The sequence below is a fragment of the Hemitrygon akajei genome, chromosome 10 (genome assembly GCF_048418815.1).
Source record: "Hemitrygon akajei chromosome 10, sHemAka1.3, whole genome shotgun sequence".
Classification (NCBI taxonomy): domain Eukaryota; kingdom Metazoa; phylum Chordata; class Chondrichthyes; order Myliobatiformes; family Dasyatidae; genus Hemitrygon; species Hemitrygon akajei.
In genome coordinates this window covers 140,539,758-140,559,155 of record NC_133133.1, presented here as the reverse complement: position 1 = coordinate 140,559,155, position 19,398 = coordinate 140,539,758, and the positions used below count along the sequence as shown (strand labels likewise).

At 37.7% G+C, this 19,398-nt stretch overlaps 1 protein-coding gene across 13 annotated transcripts in view; it reads right to left on the bottom strand.

Annotated features, from left to right (window-relative positions):
* The window catches only part of cadps2 (Ca++-dependent secretion activator 2), a 669,949-nt gene that overhangs the window by 20,877 nt on the left and 629,674 nt on the right, over positions 1 to 19,398 (bottom strand). For all 13 annotated transcript variants that reach the window (XM_073059126.1, XM_073059121.1, XM_073059123.1 and 10 more), the window contains one exon: positions 16,914 to 17,021. In XM_073059126.1, the coding sequence (XP_072915227.1) occupies positions 16,914 to 17,021 (108 nt within the window). The remainder of the gene's footprint in view (positions 1 to 16,913; positions 17,022 to 19,398) is intronic.

Genomic DNA, 19,398 nt, shown 5'->3' with positions numbered 1-19,398 from the left:
ACCGGATAAGTCCTGCTGCATTCATCATGTTTCCTGACGCCTGCAACCACACTAACTCCATGCTTCTGGTACTGGTTATCTGACATATCCTTTGCTATGGCAAGCTTACTTGTCACACTAACTGGAGAGGAAATGAGCTCTCTCCCGACCAGGTCCCTGCCAGTCACCATTTGCCTTCAAAACTAATTAGTAATAAATAATAAATACAATAAATAATTTACAAAAGAATTTAAAAAAAGTCCATAAGAGTGTTCAAGATATTCAACCTGAATTCTTCAAAACTTCAGTATTGTTGTTATCCATATAGTCTATAGCACTGTCAACTATTTTGTTGACATTTTGTGGTGTGTTTTTTGGTGCCTCTGGTAACTGTTCTCCATGTAAAAGAAAGATTGACCTTGCCATTATTCACAATTTTGTCAACCCCTGTCAGACTCACAAGCTGAAGGAGTCCTGGAGCAGATCACTTTACTGGCAATAATTATAATTATTAATTATATAATGTATGATTATCCCTAGACTTCAATGAGAGGACCATTAAGAGGAAGCTCTCTCTGCATATAATTCATTATTGTTTACTCTTTCACTTTTTTTTGCAAGAAGTTCTGAAACGTAATCAAGAAATTAAGGTAATGGAAAATTAAGAGAATGGATCTTAATCAGGTTTTTCACACACTTTCAAACTTTGTGCCCAAATAAGAGTAATCTTCCTGGGAATAATGGGATGAAAATGTGTCCTTTTGGGTCTTATAAAAAGCACACACAATTATTGAGGCCTGAGTTTTAATCAGTCCCATGTTCCTACATAATTCACTATAGTTCAAAATGAAACCAATAATCATGTTCATTACTTGCCAGCCCATCTCTCCAGCATATCACCCCCCACCCCCCCCCACCACCACCACCACAAAAGCCTTTCTTGTGGATCCTTGGCATGCTGAAGAATGAGTTTAAACATCAATGTTACAGTTTTCTCTGACAAGCATATATGCATTCTTTATTACGAACTGATTAGACTCTCACACAACAGTGAATGCAGCATTGACAGAGTGAGGGCCAAGATAATTGGTTGCTAGTGTTTTCCAGAATGGGATGTTAAAGTCAATATTGGATAGAAGTTTGAGTATAATTCATGGTAATGAAGCATTCCTTAGATATAAAACCATCATCCCGTTCCTTTGCCCAACTGCTGCAGGTAGTTCAGGTGAGGACTTATTGTGATAACCTGTAGTGGCTGGAATAAATACCCTTGACCAAATGGCGAAATAATCTTTGAAGTGACAAGAATCAAATATTAGATTTAAAGCCAATGAAAAGAAAAACGTATTGAATGGTATTTATGTTCCAATTCAACTGCATGCATAAAAGACATCACAGCATACTTCTATGATAATATTTTTGATCAACAGTTTAATTTGCTCAGTCATAGTGTCAACTGAATTTCAATCTCCTTCCAAAGTATTTTCCTATCTGGTGCTTCTGTAGCTTGGCTTTTAGAACAGCAGCATTCATGTGCCAGCCACATTCTGTCATTGTCTTCTTTACTTCATTGGCACAATTGCAGATTCACAAAACATGGATCTATGATTTAACCACTTGCCATTTAACATTGTCATTTATAGCACAGGAAGAGGCCATTGGTCTATGAAGCCTATGATGATATTTTGGCAGCTGAATTCATATCTAATCTCCCTTCTCTATCCATTACCACTGTCATGTGTTTTTAAGTTTACACTACTTATTCTTCATTTGTCAATGGTTTTTAAACTCATTCTATGCTGAAACATCCCATGCTGTTCTCTGAAATTGCCCACACAAAGTTCATTGCCAAACTCATTTGGGCACAAATTTTTCTCAAGACATCTTAATTGACCCCTGTATTAATTAAAAAATCTCCATCGTTTGTTTTGGCAAAAACCCTCTAATTCCTGTATTCCAATCCAAATCACCTTTGAACAAACAGAGAACGCATTTAGGCCTGATACTGGACCAGTACGTGTATCTGTCCTATTTGGATAACTCTGCCAGCCTTGACATTTACTCCTATACTCTAGGTTGTGGGTTTGAAACATGTCAGGGATTTTAGCAGATAATCTAGGCAGGCATTTGGAGCAGTTGTGAAAAAGTACTGCTTTGTTGAGATGGTGAAAAATAGAAAGTTAATAAGAATCCTCCTCTATTCGCTCAACATAATGTGGAAGATCCCACGGCATTCCATTTTAAAAGAGGAACTGAGAATGTCTCAACCCCACCTTTATTGTGCAATGATTTATTGTAAAAATACCTTCCAATGGCATCTTGTTGAATAGCTTTTGAAAATCTATTTAATTCATTTGCATTTCCCTTATATATGCAATGCATCATTGTTCAATGAACTAATGTATTAAAAAAATCAATCAACAAATTCACAGCAGCTGTTCATGATTATTCTTGTAGTTCTAAATGACAATCATTTTACCTTGAATTATTGGTGAGCGTAATCTCCAAACCAATGTAAACCAATAAATCTATAATTATCATTTTCTTTTCCGATCTTGAACTGAGATACCATATTGACAATTTTCCTATCCTGAAATATCCAAGTACAAGCAAGAAATTATGCTTACAGCTTCTATTACCTCTTGTCTGATTTCTTCCAATGGCTCATGCTGCATGCATCAAGGGAGTAGTTTCAGTTATAAAAAGGCATTGAGTCCTCTCACATTTGTGACTCTCCCAGAATTCGAACTGAAGTACAATCAGACGATACTCGTTGTTGCTCAGAGGGCTGAGGTATGAAGTATTGCCAGCTTCTGCTTGGCACCACTCCCAAAGGCAGAGCCAAGATCAAAAACTCAACATGGCAGCTTACGCATTAATTTTTAACTAGTTTTAATTCCGAGCTTATTGTTCGCTTTTGGGTCAATTCTGAGCTTGAAGAGCTGATGTTACCAGACAAACACATCTAATCAGATCAGTTGATAAACAAGCTCTTTTCTCAGATGATAAAAATGCTGTCTAACAAAACAAGGTGTGATTAATCTTCTAAACGGATAACACTGTTAAGTGGATAAAACAACTTTGCACGGAAGTTATGTGCTTAACGGTTTTTGACAGTTACAATTAGGAAATGCCAATTCTATTCTAGTTTTCTTGATGTGTTTAGCCCGTCTGCCTCTTGAGGATTTGGCACTTAACAAATTGCAACACAGACAAAAATAAAATGCTGGGGAGATGAAGCATATGCCTGCAAGATTCAGTAAAAATACCAAACCCAAGTTTGAACTGCTAATGTGGCTTTGGTGTCTTCTGAAGAGCCAGCTGGATGGATGCTAATTATTCTACCCCTGCAGGGCATCACCACTTCCAGAAAAATCATTGTCTTCGCACATCTTAGCAACGAGTCTGCTTGAAACAGCTGACAATATTTCCGTTACAACTGCCTAGTTCTGTCTTCAAAAAAAAAATGTTGGCACGAGACATCAGTTTCACTTTGGTTGCCCATATTCCAACAGACAGAACTGTCAACAAGACTTATTTGGTACAAAACCTTGCACACAGTATAGCTAGCAAATTGAGGTGATGACTGTGAACCGCTGTTATCAAAATATTTGCAATGGTGCACATATTTAAATAAATTGCCATAATGAAACTGGTTAAACTGGAAAGTGTGGAGAGAAGATTTCAGGATGTTGCCAGGACTAGAGGAACTGAGTTATAGGGAGACGTTGGTCAGGCTAGGGTTTTATTCCTTGGAATGTAGGTGAGTGAAGGGCAACCTTGTAGAAATGTGAACTATAGATGACAACGGTTACCAGGCATTGATTTATGAGGGGAGGGACTGAAAAGAATGCTGAGGAGCAGTTGGACTAGTTGGCCTGAAGGGCCTGTACCTGTGATGTATTGTTCCATGACTCTATGACCAAAAAGGTAAAAACTTTCATGAAAGAACCTACAAATAGAACTAATAATCTAATGGATTCAGGGCTGCACTTGGGTGGTGAGGTGGAATATGTGGAATACGTGAGGTGGAAAGCATTCCTCCCCTCTTCTAGCTTGTAGGTCATCCTTGGACAAGCAGCTGCTAATCCTGCTTAGTCATGTGAAGCCATGTCACAAGTTCAATTTGTTGGTAATTGGTTGCTTTATATTATGAGCAGGTCCTTTCTGGCTAACCTTCTCTAAAAATGGAGGCACTTTGCTCCCCTACGATATGCGTACTACTTTGCTTGGACACTGGTCACTTCCAGAGTGAAAACTATTACAATTGAGTCCTTGTTTAACTGTAGATTGCATCACATCTGATTCTTATTCTGTACTCATACACACCTGTAACTTCACAGGCAGGTATAGTCCAGCTTTCATTCAATAAGTTTTAAGTTATCATGAATGGTAACAGCAAGTTGAGAAACACTTAGAAGTGAGCCTGGGATGGATATGTTCCAGGTATTAGATGTTAAGGGACAATGGGAGTAAAACAGGTTAGCCCCTGTGCAGTTAACCAGATCAAGCTGTTTTTGATATAAGCAGCATTCACAAACTGCTGGAGAAACTCAGCACATCAGGCAACATCTATGGAGAGGAATAAACAGTTGGCATTTTGGTCTCAGTCCAAAACATTGACTACTCATTGCTCTCAATAGATGCTGCCTGACCTGCTGATTTCCTCCAGCATTTTGTGTGTGTTCTTCAAAATTTCCAGCATCTGCAGAGTCTCGTGTTTATAATTTGATGTAGGCAACATGTCATTTGTGCGTTGTCCACTGATTTATTAACTTCAGCATCAACTCAATGCTCGTTGCACTACTTAGCACTAACTACCTTCGCAGACGGATGCTGTGAGTGGTTACTGTGTTCAGTTCTGGTCACTTCATTACAGGAAAGATACTACAGAGAGAGTGCAGAGGAGATTTACAAGGATATTGCCCGGACTGGAGAGCGTGCCTTATGAGTATAGGTTGAGTGAACTTGTCCTTTTCCCCTTGGAGCAATGAAGGATGAGAGGTGACCTGATAGAAGTGTATCTGATGGTGAGAGGCATAGTTTGTGTGGATTGCCAGAGGCTTTTTCCCCAGGGCTGAAATGGTTACATGAGGGGGCATAGTTTTAAGGTGCTTGGAAGTAGGTACAAGGGGGATGACAGAGGTAAGTTTTTCACACAGAGAGTGGTGGGTGTGTGGAAGGTACTGCCAGTGAAGGTGGTAGAGGCGGATACATTAGGGTCTTTTAAGAGACTCTTAGATAGGTACAAGGAGCTTAGAAAAACAGGGGGCTATGCGATAGAATAATTTGAGGCAGTTTTAGGAGTAGGTTACATGGTTGGCACAATGTTGTAGGCTGAGGGCCTGTGACATGCAGTAGTTTTTCTATGTTTCTAATGCTTAAGGCAAGCCTGCACCATTTAAAGCCAGAATACACTTCTAGAAGGAGCAGTGCATTATGGCAATGCAAGGCTCTGGCAGGCAGCCTGGGATTAAAACTGTTTGGGTGTGAATGAAGAAGTTTTTAATGAGTTGTTTTTTTCTGGAACTCTTATTGCAGGAGGAGAGAAGACATGCTTTACACATGGATAGCCAGGAGATCTTCAGAAGACAACCATGACCATCTATGCCAGGATTCAAGTCTTAATGATCTAGATGCAGTGGATCCATGCATCATCAAGGTTAGCTAATATGTCTTCTAATGTTATGACTCCAACTGTTGCACTGTGCTCCTTGCTCAATAGCAACGTGCCTCTAACAGTCATGGGTACTCTCCATCATCACACACTTACCACTATTGCAGACATCATACTTTATTGTCTGCACATGTTGCCATTTCATTCAACCGAACCAAATGACTTTCACTAGCTCATTTTACTCTCTTTTATGAGGCAAAGCAGTGTATAATCAGAGCAAGAGCCTTATCCCTGCTGAGTTTCTCCAGCATTTTGTGTGTGTTACTAAGAATTCTTATCTCCTTGGTTACCTTCATTGGAGCAGAAGATATAGCCAGCAGCACAGGAAGTATTGCTGTCCAAAAATCTAACCATACCTTTCACATCATATACCTCCCAATCCTACAATCCTGACGAAGGGTCTCGGCCCGAAACGTCGACAGTGCTTCTCCCTATAGATGCTGCCTGGCCTGCTGCGTTCCACCAGCATTTCGTGTGTGTTGAAGTTTAACTTCATGGTTGTTTCGTTTTTTAGATAGTCAAGGATTGAAATGCAGTCACACAATGGCAAATGATCAGGAAAGCAATCTGAAGTAACACTAACACTTAAATTTACATTTACAGTCCACCAGCTCAGACCCCTGCTGTGCATTGAGATAAGTGTTTGATGGTCGGTGCAGATGCCTAGGTTCAAGGGCCTGCATCTGCCCTGTATTTCTCCATGATGTATGACAGTTTCAAGGCAGGATCTGCATGTTGTGAGACACTGTTATCATGGTCCTGTAACTAATTCAGGGATTAAGGGCTGAACATTTGGAGGGAAGTCACAAGAGAGCTTGCTGCAGAGGTTTTGAATTCTTTGGTCAGTAAATGATCATGGAGTTGATTGTGGACTTCAGGAAGGGCAAGTCATTGGAGCAGAAACCACTCATTGAGGGATCAGCAGTGGAAAGGGTGAGCAGTTTTGAGTTCCTGGTAGTCAACATCTTTGAAGATCAATCCTGGGCCCAAGATATTGATGCAGTTACAAAGAAGGCACACCAGTGACTATGCTTCATTCGGATATTGAGGATCAAGAGCATCACCATCTGGTATTGAGGGATCATTGCAGAGGATTGGAAAAAGCTGCAGAAGGTTGCAAACTCAACCAGCTCTATCATGGGCATTGACCACCCCAGCATCACGGACATCTTCAAAAGACGACAGCTCTAAAAGTTGGCATCCATTTTTAAGGAGTCCCATCATTCAGGACATGCCCTCTTCTTATTACAAAAATCAAGAAAGAGGAATAGGAACTTGAAGGCACACACTCAGTGTTTTAGGAACAGCTTCTACCCCTCCATCATCAATCTCACTGTTTTTAAAAATTCCTTTTTCTCTCTTTTTGCACTACTTACTTAATTCCAATTTCAACATATATTTCCTATTAGAATTTATAGTTTTTTATGATTATGTATTGCACTGCACTTCTGCTACAAAACAAAAAAAATCCCGACATATGCCAGTGATATTAAACCGGATTTTGATTCTGATTCTGATTGAGTACTTCAACGGGAAGACTACCACAAGAAGCTGGGAATACATACACGATGAATTGATGCACCAGACTTCATACAGAGGTTGGAATCCACCCATCCTAGCACAAATGCATTTCAGTCCTCCACTCAACCAACTTACATTGAATTTATCAGCCTAATTAAGGATCTTTTATAGAAGTTAATAAACAAATTGATTGAATGGCATGTGTAATTTCAACTGGGAGCATCTGATAGACAGCTCTGAAGCGACTTGTCAGAACTGAGAAATCAAAGTACCTGGTTAGGGCCATTAGAAAAAAATAGGGAACTACCAGGGAAGTAAAAGAAACCTTTGTGAGCAAAGATAAAATCAATTAAATTATGGGAGCAAATATTAAGTAAACAGAGTGGGAACAATGTGCAGAATAAGAAAGAAAAATACCTTTATTGGGAATTATTTACAGGTATCCCTTAAGCCATGGAATATATAAACACAAAAATCAGCAAGCATTTAGCACGTGCTAAATGGGTAATTTCATTTAAAATGGATAGGGCAGGCAAACGAACTCAAGGTGGAAGGGGTGCAAATTTCTTCAGTGTGCTTCAGGATAGTTTTCTGCATACTAGACTTGGTTATGAATGAAGAGCCAGATTTTTAAGAATAATCCATTTTTGCATAAAGATTTAATGATACTTGTATATAACGTGGAATATTTCAATGTACTGGCTGTACAAAGCATCCAGGAGATTCTAGATTTCGGTTAGGCTGACAATGAAACAGATGGTATCCTTGGTGCACCACGTAAACATACTCAGGAGCAGAACAACAAAGGTGCTCAAAAAGAATGCAATTTTTGACAGAAGTGGTTTATTTCCCTAAGGAGGGCGAATTCAACTTGCCAAAAAAAATGTTATCTATGTCTATGGAGGTATGAGACAACATATCATTACAATTAAAAATAACACAAAAAGATGGAAACCAGCTCAAATTTTGGTGACTGTGAAAAATACAAAGAACAACAAAAACAACAAACAGACAGCAAGAGCTATAAAAAGGAAATGTGACAAGAAATTTGCAAGGAATATCAAAATCAACACAAAAAATGTCGATTATAAGCAGGAAAAATTAACAATACTAAAAGTGGAAAAACAGTAAGCAAAAGTGAAAAATAAGGGGAAAGTGAATATGTTGAATAATTACTTTAACATTACAACAGAGAAAAACATTAGCATGCTAGATATCTCAAGGAAACTAATTCTGACTCAGAGAAGAGGGGTGCCAAATGGAATGTAAATAAAATAAAATTATTGTGTAGAGTAATTGCTTTAGGGAGTGACAAATTCCAGGAATTGATTTTTCCATTCTAGAGGTTGAAAGGAAGTAGATGAAACATTGCAAATGCTCTGAATATAATTTTGCAGAATTCTCTCAATTCAGAATTGTGCTTTTAGATTGGAAATTATACATGTCACTCCCCCATTTATGAAAAGTGAGAAAGGGAAATTAGTAAATTATAGACCAGTTAACCTAACATTTGTTGCTGGGAAATTACTGGAGCCTATAATTAAGGACAGAATGACTGAATACCATGAAATATTTTTGTGATCGGATAGAGCAAGCATGGCTTTTAAAAGTGTTGGAACCCTTTGATGAATCTTTTACTGAATATTTTGTAAAGGCAACTAAAGCTGTTGATAGTGGAATATTGAGGGGTTTTGTTTATATGGCCTTTCAGAAGATACATCACAAAGTGAATCATGTGTGGAAGCTGGTTGACATTAAAGCTCATGGAAATCTTGGTCAGAAAAACAGCTAAGAGTTAGAAGCCACAGAGTCAACACATGGGAGATACTCAGACTGATTAGAATACAACAGGAATGAGGGCCTTATTTCTCACTGTACTTAGATAATAGGCAGAGATTCACACATCTAGAGTTGATAGACAAGATGTGGGAGCATAGAATTATAAAGGTAATTAATAGGGTAAGCAAATGGTCAAAGTTAAGGCAAATACACCACAATAGGAAAATGTGGGGTCAGTACTTCTAAATGAAAAGAATCTAACAAAGTATTTTTGAATGGTGAAAAGCTAGAGTGATGGAGGTTCAAGAGACTCAGATGCTGATGTGCATTGATCACTAAAATGTACTAGATACATGTAGAAATTTTTACAAGGTTTAAAGGAATGGCAGATTTCATATCCAGAAAATTAAAATATAAGGAAACCTCTACAAAACTTGAGTGAGATGCTGAAGATGTTCTATAGGTCAGTTGTGGAGAGCGCCCTCTTCTTTGTGGTGGCGTGTTGGGGAGGAAGCATTAAGAAGAGGGACGCCTCACGTCTTAATAAGCTGGTAAGGAAGGCGGGCTCTGTCGTGGGCAAAGTACTGGAGAGTTTAACATCGGTAGCTGAGCGAAGGGCGCTGAGTAGGCTACGGTCAATTATGGATAACTCTGAACATCCTCTACATAGCACCATCCAGAGACAGAGAAGCAGTTTCAGCGACAGGTTACTATCGATGCAATGCTCCTCAGACAGGATGAAGAGGTCAATACTCCCCAATGCCATTAGGCTTTACAATTCTACCGCCAGGACTTAAGAACTTTTTAAAAGCTATTATTAATGCTTTTTGAGATAGTGATTTAGATGCATATCATATTTTTTTTTACTGAGTTAAGTATTGTATGTAATTAGTTTTGCTACAACAAGTGTATGGGACATTGGAAAAAAGTTGAATTTCCCCATGGGGATGAATAAAGTATCTATCTATCTATCTATCTATCTATCTATCTATCTATCTATCTATCTATCTATCTATCTATCTAGAATATAATTGGAATACAGGGAGCAGTTCATATCAGAGAACTAAATTATGCAGTGAATCTACAAACACTGTGTTGTATTCCTGGAATTGAAAGGTTAAGAGGAAAGTAGTTTGAAGGTTTTCATGGTATTAGAGGAACTAGCAGATTTGAGAGAAAGAGGCTATTTCCACTGTTTAGTGAATCTAGAATTTGAGCCAAGCCTCTCAGGAATGAAATTAGACAAAACTTATACATAAAGGAAAAAGTAGCAAAAAGTTGGAACTCTTTTCTTCAAACAAGTTGCTTGGTCAACTGTCTGTCAAATCCAAGCTAGCTGGATATTTTATGCAAGTTTATTAAGGATTCACAAAGACACTTGCAAATTTCTACAGATGTACCATGGAGATCATTTTAACTGGCTGCATCACTGACTGGTACGGCAGATGGGGGTGGTGGGGGCTACTGCACAGGATCAAAATAAGCTGCAGACAGTTGTAAACTTAGTCAGCTCCATCATGAACACTAGCCTCCGTGGTATTCAGGACATCTTCAAGGAGCGATGCTTCAAAAAGGCGGTGTCCATCATTGAGGACCCCCATTACCCAGGTCATGCCTTGTTCTCATTGTTACCATCAGGAAGGAGGTACAGAAGTGTGAAGGCACACACTCAATGACTCAGGAACAGCTTCTTCCTCTCCACCATCTGTTTTCTGAATGAACATTGAAACCATGAACACTACTTCACTACCATTTTATTTCTATTTTTGCACTACTTATTTAATTATTTAATATAATATTCTCAGTTTTCCCCCTATTTATCGTGTATTGCAATGTCAAAAAATTTCACGACCTATGCCTATGATATTAAACCTGAATCTGATTTTGATTCTGAGAATGGTACAGCAGTGGAGTAAGTGCATCCATTAGTTCAATGTATGTTGGAAAATATTCAAGGAAATAAAACAGCCAACTGTTCCTTTCAGTTTATAATAATGCAGAAATTAATGATTGACATCTCAGCTTCATTTACCAGCTAATATCTAGGACTTACAGGGGAAGTCCTAGATATACTAGGACTTACAAGGAGATAGCATTGGCTTCCTGAAGTCCCCTCTAGGCACGATAGCAGCTAATCTGCCCATGCTTTAGACCATATATGTCAAACTCAAGACCCGTGGGCCAAATCCGGCCCGCGGTGGAATTATCTTTGGCCCGTGAGATAATATCTAATTACTATTAAAGCTGGCCCCAGTAATCGAAGTGCCTATGGCGTATGATATGGCTAATGCTGAGTTTATTCAGGTGCCAGGTTTTCAGGGTTTTTAGTGTTCATTCGGCAGTCTTGCTCGGCAGTCTTCTTCATAAGAAACGGAATTTGTAAAGTGAAACACTTTGTAGTTATAGCAGAGACTGAGACACATGAGAGCAGGCTGAAAAAACGGAGGCAACGAAAGCTGCGTTCGCACGCGTCCGACTGATCAGGCCCGCATGAAGCTGCATTTTGCTCAATCCGGTCCGTGACCTAAAATGAGTTTGACACCCCTGCTTTAGACCGTCAACCTATGAGCCTAGGAACAGCAGGTTTTGCACAGATGATAAAATATCTTCCTGCACAAGGGTTGCAAGATTGTGTTGGCTTTCTGAAGCTGCAATGTGGCTGTGGTCCACCAGCCACATTGCAGCTACTTGGTGTGGTACTACATAAGAACACCACAAGTAGTGATCAGTGTCATAGCAGCAGATCCTGAGACCCCACCCTCAGATTGCATTGATGGCCTTTTGATTGGTCACTACCAACAAATAACTTCCAACTGCCTATAAATATCTCAGATAGATCATAACATTAAAAATTAGTTCCAAAAGATTTAAACAATTTAAAAACAGGATCATGAAAATAAGTAAATTTACTTTAAGAAATTTTAGTCAATTAATTCAAGGCTTTAAAATTAATCAAAAATTGCATTTTTCTACACTTAGCTGTTCAATCAAGGTCATTAATTCCACTTAATTGAACGGTCCCTATTTGGCATCACATACACACCAGACACTATTTTAGAATTCATAATTTTTGGCACCTGACGAAAACAGATATCAATTCAATGAAATAAAAACAGAAAAGAGTGGGGAATGTTTAGCAGGTTAGTCTGATTCAATGTTTTGAATCTAGGATTCCTATTCAGAACTTCTTCTTTCCATTTTCCAAGAATGTCAGTTGACCTACTGAGTATTTCCAGTCATACCTGTTTTTATTTCAAATTTCTAGCCTTTGCAGATTCTTAATTTTCATTTACTACAGAAGGAATGTTGGCCACGTGTGAAATGAAAGTACTGATGTGAAGCTAGAGGATAGATCTGGCTCCTCAGTGTAGGATGCCTACGGTTTATCCTTGTACTCAACACTCTCTGTTGCCTTTGTTGACCTTCCACCTTCATTGCCCGGTGAGATTAGATCAGAATCGGGTTTAATATCACCAGCATGTGTTGGGAAATTTATTAACTTAGTGGCAGCAGTATGGTGCAATACATGATGTAGTAAAAAAGTAAATCAGTTCCAGTAAGTATATATGTATATTAAATAGTTAAATTAAAAGTAGTGCAAAATCAGAAATAAAAAAAAAAGTGAGGTAGTGTTCATGGGTTCAAAGTCCATTTAGGAATCGGATGGCAGAGGGGAAGAAGCTGTTCCTGATTCGCTGAGTGTGTGCCTTCAGGCTTCTGTACCTCCTACCTGATAGTAACAGTGAGAAGAGGCCGTGCTCTGGGTGATGGGGCTCTTAATAATGGGCAACACCTTTCTGTTCAAGATCCAGGTAAAGGATGTTTTCCTCCTGGCAGACCTGCTATCTCCATTTCTATGCATGTGCCTAGGTTGGAGGTTGCGAGAGATAAAAAGATACAGCTTGGTACCACTAGTGCAAGGAGAAGCCCTGGGTAAAATTTATGTTATATTTTTGAAAGGTATAAAAAGGGCACCTTTTTGGTGTGAATTGGAATCTTCCCTTAGGCTGGGTCAAGACTGGTGTTAAGAGACAGAGAGAAGACTACATGAAATGCTGTCAGATATCTCAGATTCCCCCCAGCATTATATAGATCAGTTCATTGATTGGTTGAAAAAGCATTATTTTGTTTCTTTCTGTAGTTTGTTAATAATCTTTCCCTTTTTCCCCCTGTATTTTCTTCTATATATCACTCTAATAAAGCAGTTCCTGTAACTTTTAACACATGTACAGTGCCCCCTTTGTATGCAGATCCCGCTTGGTACTGAATCAGGAAAGAACACTGAATCAGGAATGAATTTTAAAATGTTTTTAATGGAGAGAGTTGGTGAGAATGTAGGAAGAATGAAAAATGGGATGAATGTAAGTGGGGGTTGCTGTATGCTCAGTGGACCGAAGTGCCTATTTCCATTTTATACAACCCATTCAGGGGTCAAAATTTAATACAGCTACTGTATTCTTATCCATCTAGTAAAATGTCTTGGTGATTTAATTTTATTCCTTCCTAAGCCAGTACATGATGCTACCTTTTAATATTTTATTTCTAAAGATAAAAAATTAAGCAGTGGATATACCCTTGGTCTTTACATCACCATTTATTTCTGCAATTCACTTTTTGACATCAGTTCTGTATAGAGATCCTAGGTATCATGAAAAGAGATTATTCTGTACAGTGGCAAACTCTCTTGTCTAATGAATTAGCACATCACAGTGGTTTATGAAAATAAAGGACGTGCTCGTTCATGTAAAAAGTGAATAACAACTAAAACGGGGTAGACTTGACGAGATGATTATGCAGAGAATTCACTTCTCAATTGTCACATCACAAAATAGTCTACAATAATATAGGTTTTTATTCTATTGAAAATGGCGATAGTAGTATGATGTTTCAGTTGGAGAGAGAAGTAATTTGGTAAAAAGCAGAGAGATCATTAACTATGTGTTTCCTCAATATGCCCTCACTCAGTTCTTTGCATTTAACATAACCCCTGAAAATTAGTTATTTTCAAGATGTACCAATGATGTCAGTGTTGTGCATGGCTTCCTAAATAAGTCACCACCACTGTGGCCATTTGTACCTTGAAATTGCTGTTGAATGGTGGGTCTCCATTTCATTTGGAAAATTAAGAATTATGCTTGCTCCAATGCCCCTTATGTGAAATAGAGTTAAGTTTAATAAATACCTGGTCATTCTTCACTTACCATTTTATTGATATTCCTATAGTGAAGTGCTATATCTTTTAGTTGGTAGCACAATTGCTGGGTGTTCCTCCATAGCACCTAACAAAGTTACTGATGGGGTGAACAAGTACCAGAAGAGCACCTACTGGACTTCTGCTGAGAATGAATGCTAAAAATATTTCCTTTATCTGTCAGTTTACTTTGAAACAAATAGATTAGAACTGAGGTGCTGGCACAAAGGATTATCTCAATTTCTGGAGTTAAGCAGGAGCACTATAATGCTCTACAGCTGAGATGACAGCCTGTTAGAAAGTTGCCATTCTTTTACGGAATTTATTTAATAGAACAAGCGATAAAAGCTGCAAAGAGGAACGGTTTAAGTGAGCTAAGATAAATTACCTTCAGTATTACTGAGACGAGAAAGGATTTGTAGAAGGTATATTCTATACTTCTCCAATGAAACAGTTTCAAAGTTAAGTATAATAATCCATCACTTTTTGTGATTTAATCATTTGAATTGTTAATCATTTGTGGACCACTTGGACCACGTAGGATAACGTCCAACTGAATCAGAAAAGCATCTTATCTCCCTATTCATACCAATTTAACCAAGATTGTAAATCTAGTCAGCTCCATCTTGGGCACCAGCCTACAAAGTACCCAGGACATCTTTAGGGAGCGGTGTCTCAGAAAGGCAGCGTCCATTATTAAGGACCTCCAGCACCCAGAGTATGACCTTTTTTCACTGTTACCATCAGATAAGAGCTACAGAAGACTGAAGGCACACACTCAGTGATTCAGGAACAGCTTCTTCCCCTCTGCCATCCGATTTCTAAATGGACATTGAAGCTTTGGACACTACCTCACTTTTTAAAAAAATATACAGCTTTTCTGTTTTTGCACATTAAAAAAAATCTATTCAATATACATAATTGATTTACTGGTTTATTTATTAATATGTTTCTCTCTCTCTGCTGGATTATGAATTGCATTGAACTGCTGCTGCTAAGTAATCAAATTTCACGTCACATGCCAGTGATAATAAACCTAATTCTGATTCTGATTCTGAAAAACAGAATAAATGAGATTTCTGATTCACTAAATCCCAGTTTACACAAGTGCAAATGACCCTCTTGGATACTTTCATGTTCCTCTTTCATATTCTTAATGGGATATAATGACACATACTAATTAAAATGTACAGATGCTGATAAAGGCAGATCTAAATGAAACATTAAATCTTGAAATGACAAATCAAAAGCAGTATCTTCAATGAAATAAACAGAAACAAGAAACCAAATCATTGACACGGTGAAAGCTAAAAAGCATCCATCAGATTTAAAAAGTCACCCACTTAACAGTTTTTGTGGCAAAATCTCAATGATGAAATGCCAATGCCATGAGGGGAAAAACACTGAAGAAAAGGCATAGGAATGAGCAACCACACAGTAAGACATTTTTTTAATTTTTTTAAAATTTTATTGAGATACTGCATGGAATTGGCCTTTCTGACCCTTCGAGCCATGCTGTCCTGATTTAATCCTAGCCTAATCACGGGACAATTTACAATGACCAACTAACTTACCAACCAGTACGTCTTTGGATGATAGGAGGAAACCGGAGCACCCGGAGGAAACCCGTGGGATCACGAGGAGAACCTACAAACTCCTTACATGCAGTGCTGGGTAATGAAACTGTGTTGCCTGTTCTGCAAAGCGTTATGCTAACCACTGCGCTACATTAGGTGATGTCCAAAGGGACTACTTCAATTTTTTTTATTGCTTATTGAAGAACTATTCAGTACATGCAAAGATAAGGCAGGCAAACTGGAATATATTGCTTAAATTGGTCAAGTACTATTTACAAATGCAGGCTTGACTACTTAAAAATAATAGCATTGGATACCTGAAAGCTACAACCAGGAAATCCTGGTGGAAAATAAGACTTCTAGGTGATTAGGAGTATCAGATCAAACACTGGCTTATCAGAAGCTACATCAATCTTTCTTAAATATAGCTAAATATAAGATAAAATGTACATCTTAAAATATAGCTAAGCAGTTTCTCCTATGATTGTTAAAAAAGGCTACTGATTAAATCCTACATGTTATTGTAATAAAGCAAACACACACATTCTATTGGGTCCCGTTATGCAGGAGATGAAATGGTGAATGCACTGGATAGCTGAAGTACTGGATGCATAGCCTTATGATAAATTGCATATGATTGTCATCAAGACTAACAAATGTCAATCAAACAAAATATTTTTGCTCTCTATTAAGAGATTCAAAAAGGCTAATTTTCTTATACCAAACTCCTGAAATGCAGATCAAATCAACCTCCTCAATTCTAAAATCCATCAGAATAATATCTCAGCATGCAACTTGATCAGATTAAAGTGAAAGAAATGAGTGGCAGGAAAATAAGGAAGTAATTTACTTAACTAGACTGAGACATATTATTTTAAAACATTGTAGCCAGGCTGGACTTGCATAGAGTCATTCTTCACCATTAACACACCAGTTTGATATCCACGTCATATAAAAATAGATTTGAATTTGCTCAGTACAATGACAATTTATGAGGAAAGCATGTTTGCTTCTGATTGAAAACCAAAATGAAAAGAAGTTAGTAAAGCTGCACAATCTTTGAACAGTATGGAAATCCATGTGAACACTTAACACATTGTCAGGCACTATGTACCCAAATACTAGCAGCCCTCTTAAGAAAATATCTCTCATTTTCCCTTTTGGTACATCTTACAAGGGAAATACTTACATCAAACAAGTTTTCTATATACATTTCCTCATTGACCTTGTCACGGAGTATGTCCTGGTTTTGTCGTACAAACGTGATGTAAGTGTCTGCCAGGTCCATTCCAGGTTGCTGGGAAGAAATATGCAAACAGAAAATCAAAATTGACACAAATGAAAATTCCCTTATTAGACTTTGTTTTGGGTATCTAATTTCCCTGTCTGCATTTTGCAAATTATCTTTGCAAGAAACACCAAACCACGGTTAATCCGTAACCACCATTTTCATAATAGACACAAATACTACAAAATGAAACCAACAATGTATAATCTGCTGCCCAAGGTAATTATTTCCCCATTGAAACCAATGAATGGTTAATGGTCGCATTGGGAAAGAACAGAATATTGATTGTCAATAGCTAGCCAGTGCTAATTCAGGTTAAGTCCTTGAAGGGACTTTTTGTTGACTCTCCATTCAGACTTGAACAGTGAGACAAGGTCATGAAGGAAATGGTGTTTTGGAATTACTGGATCCTAATTTTCCATCCAAATAACAAAAAGTTGTGATAGACATTGGAAGATATTCAGGATCTTTACTGAGGAACGACTATCCTTAATACTCATCATTAAAATTAAGTTTCTCAACTATGCTTCAAATAGATTGATTTTAAGGATGTTGCGTTTTAAAAAAAATCAATAATGTCAACTTGAGGGTCAAACTTGCAATTTGAAACAAGCTATTTCACCCATTTAGCAGGTTGAGGAAAAGGTCCAAATCTGATTGAAAATGAAAAACCAGTTCACCAGTTTCCACTCATTCATGCCTTGAAGACTCCTTGCACATCACACAAAAGAGTTTAATTGCCAAAGAAAAAAAAATTGTGGAAATGAAAAATATTTATAATTATTGGAATACTTAAAATTGCATAGATTCTGTAGACTGGAAAACAGGAAAAATAATTTTTCAAGAAAGGAGAAAGATGGAAAACAGCAAACAATAGTCTTTAATGTTATTTATTTATTTATTGAGATAAAGTGTGGCATATGCCCTTCCAGCCCTTCGAACCGTGCTGCCCAGCAACTCCTGATTTAACCCTTCCAAAGTATTATGTCTAAGTATTTGTGCAACAATGATCTCCCTACCATATACAGTATCAGTTCATGCTCTAACTTATTTGAAATTGATTCCTCGGCAGATAGCAAAGTTCAAAGGCAGTTAAGTTATTAGAGATGGAAACTATTTCAATTAGATCTCTGCATAAGGCTAAAGAAGATATTTGTGAGGGATGGATGCTCATCATTGGCAATATTAGACAACATGATTCAGCCGTGGGCACCTGCAGCTTCATTGGTCATACATCAATCTTGGGTTTAAGAACAGAAGGTAAAAATGAAAACAGTACTTAGCTATTTTATAACAATAAAATACTAAATATATATTTAGAAGCAAAAGAAACTAGATGACCAACATTTCTTTGAGGAAGAGAAATCTCAAAACAGGGTTTTCCAAATTAGGTCATTGGCAATTTTTCTTCAAATAGACATCTTGCCCTTCATTTGTTCAATCTCACCCAAACTGAATGACAGACTTGCTGTTTTTGTTTTAATAAAAGCCAACAGAATCTATTTTGTTACTGCAGCTATTTTCCTCTCTTTACTGCTCATCTACCTGTCGCAGGCTAGGAGACATATGGGAGTTTCACACCTTGAGAATAGATTTTCACATCCAGTCTGCAGTCTTGAGACAGTAACTAATTATTACAAGAACACATAACTTGGATAGATTTACTGCAGCAGCTGGTGACATTTACCAATTAGAATTGCAGTTCTTTAAAACAATTTCTTCTATATCGCAACTTGCAAAGGGTAATTATTTATAATGAATAGGGAAGAGATATATTCCTTATTAGCACACATCTTGTACAACTGTCATGTTCTCTGGTTTGTCAGAAGGTGCTGAGTACCAAGAAAGGAAGCAAACAACTTTTTCATTATTAACACCATTAAACTTCATAGCTCAGTTCATCAGACTGCACGGGTCATCTTTATATTAAAGTAAAATGAAGAGGAAACAAATTTCCTTCTCATGCTGAGTTAGCACTTATTAAAAAAAACTACAAACAACTTGAACTTTAATTTAAAATATATCACCTATTTTCTATGATTTATTGTCTGATTGTCCATAGGAGTAATCAGCACAAATGTTTTTTTTATCACAGGGAATCAACATGGTGTGAGGGCTCAGATATAATATGGGATTTCAGCCTAGGGTGAAGGTTTATGTCAGATCTGATTTTTCTGTCAACCATCAACATTTCAAAGATCTCTGAGAGGATATAATGCTCTGAGTTCATGAAAGGCTTTTCATTTAATGTTGAAGATTTCTTGGTTTTCATCCACTCCTTTTCAAAAAGGAGGGTTCTGTTGTTTCTCTTTTTTATCACTTCATTTTTCAAAGTCATTCTGCCTGAACAATATATCCAGCCAATGATGTGGTAAACAGAACCTTC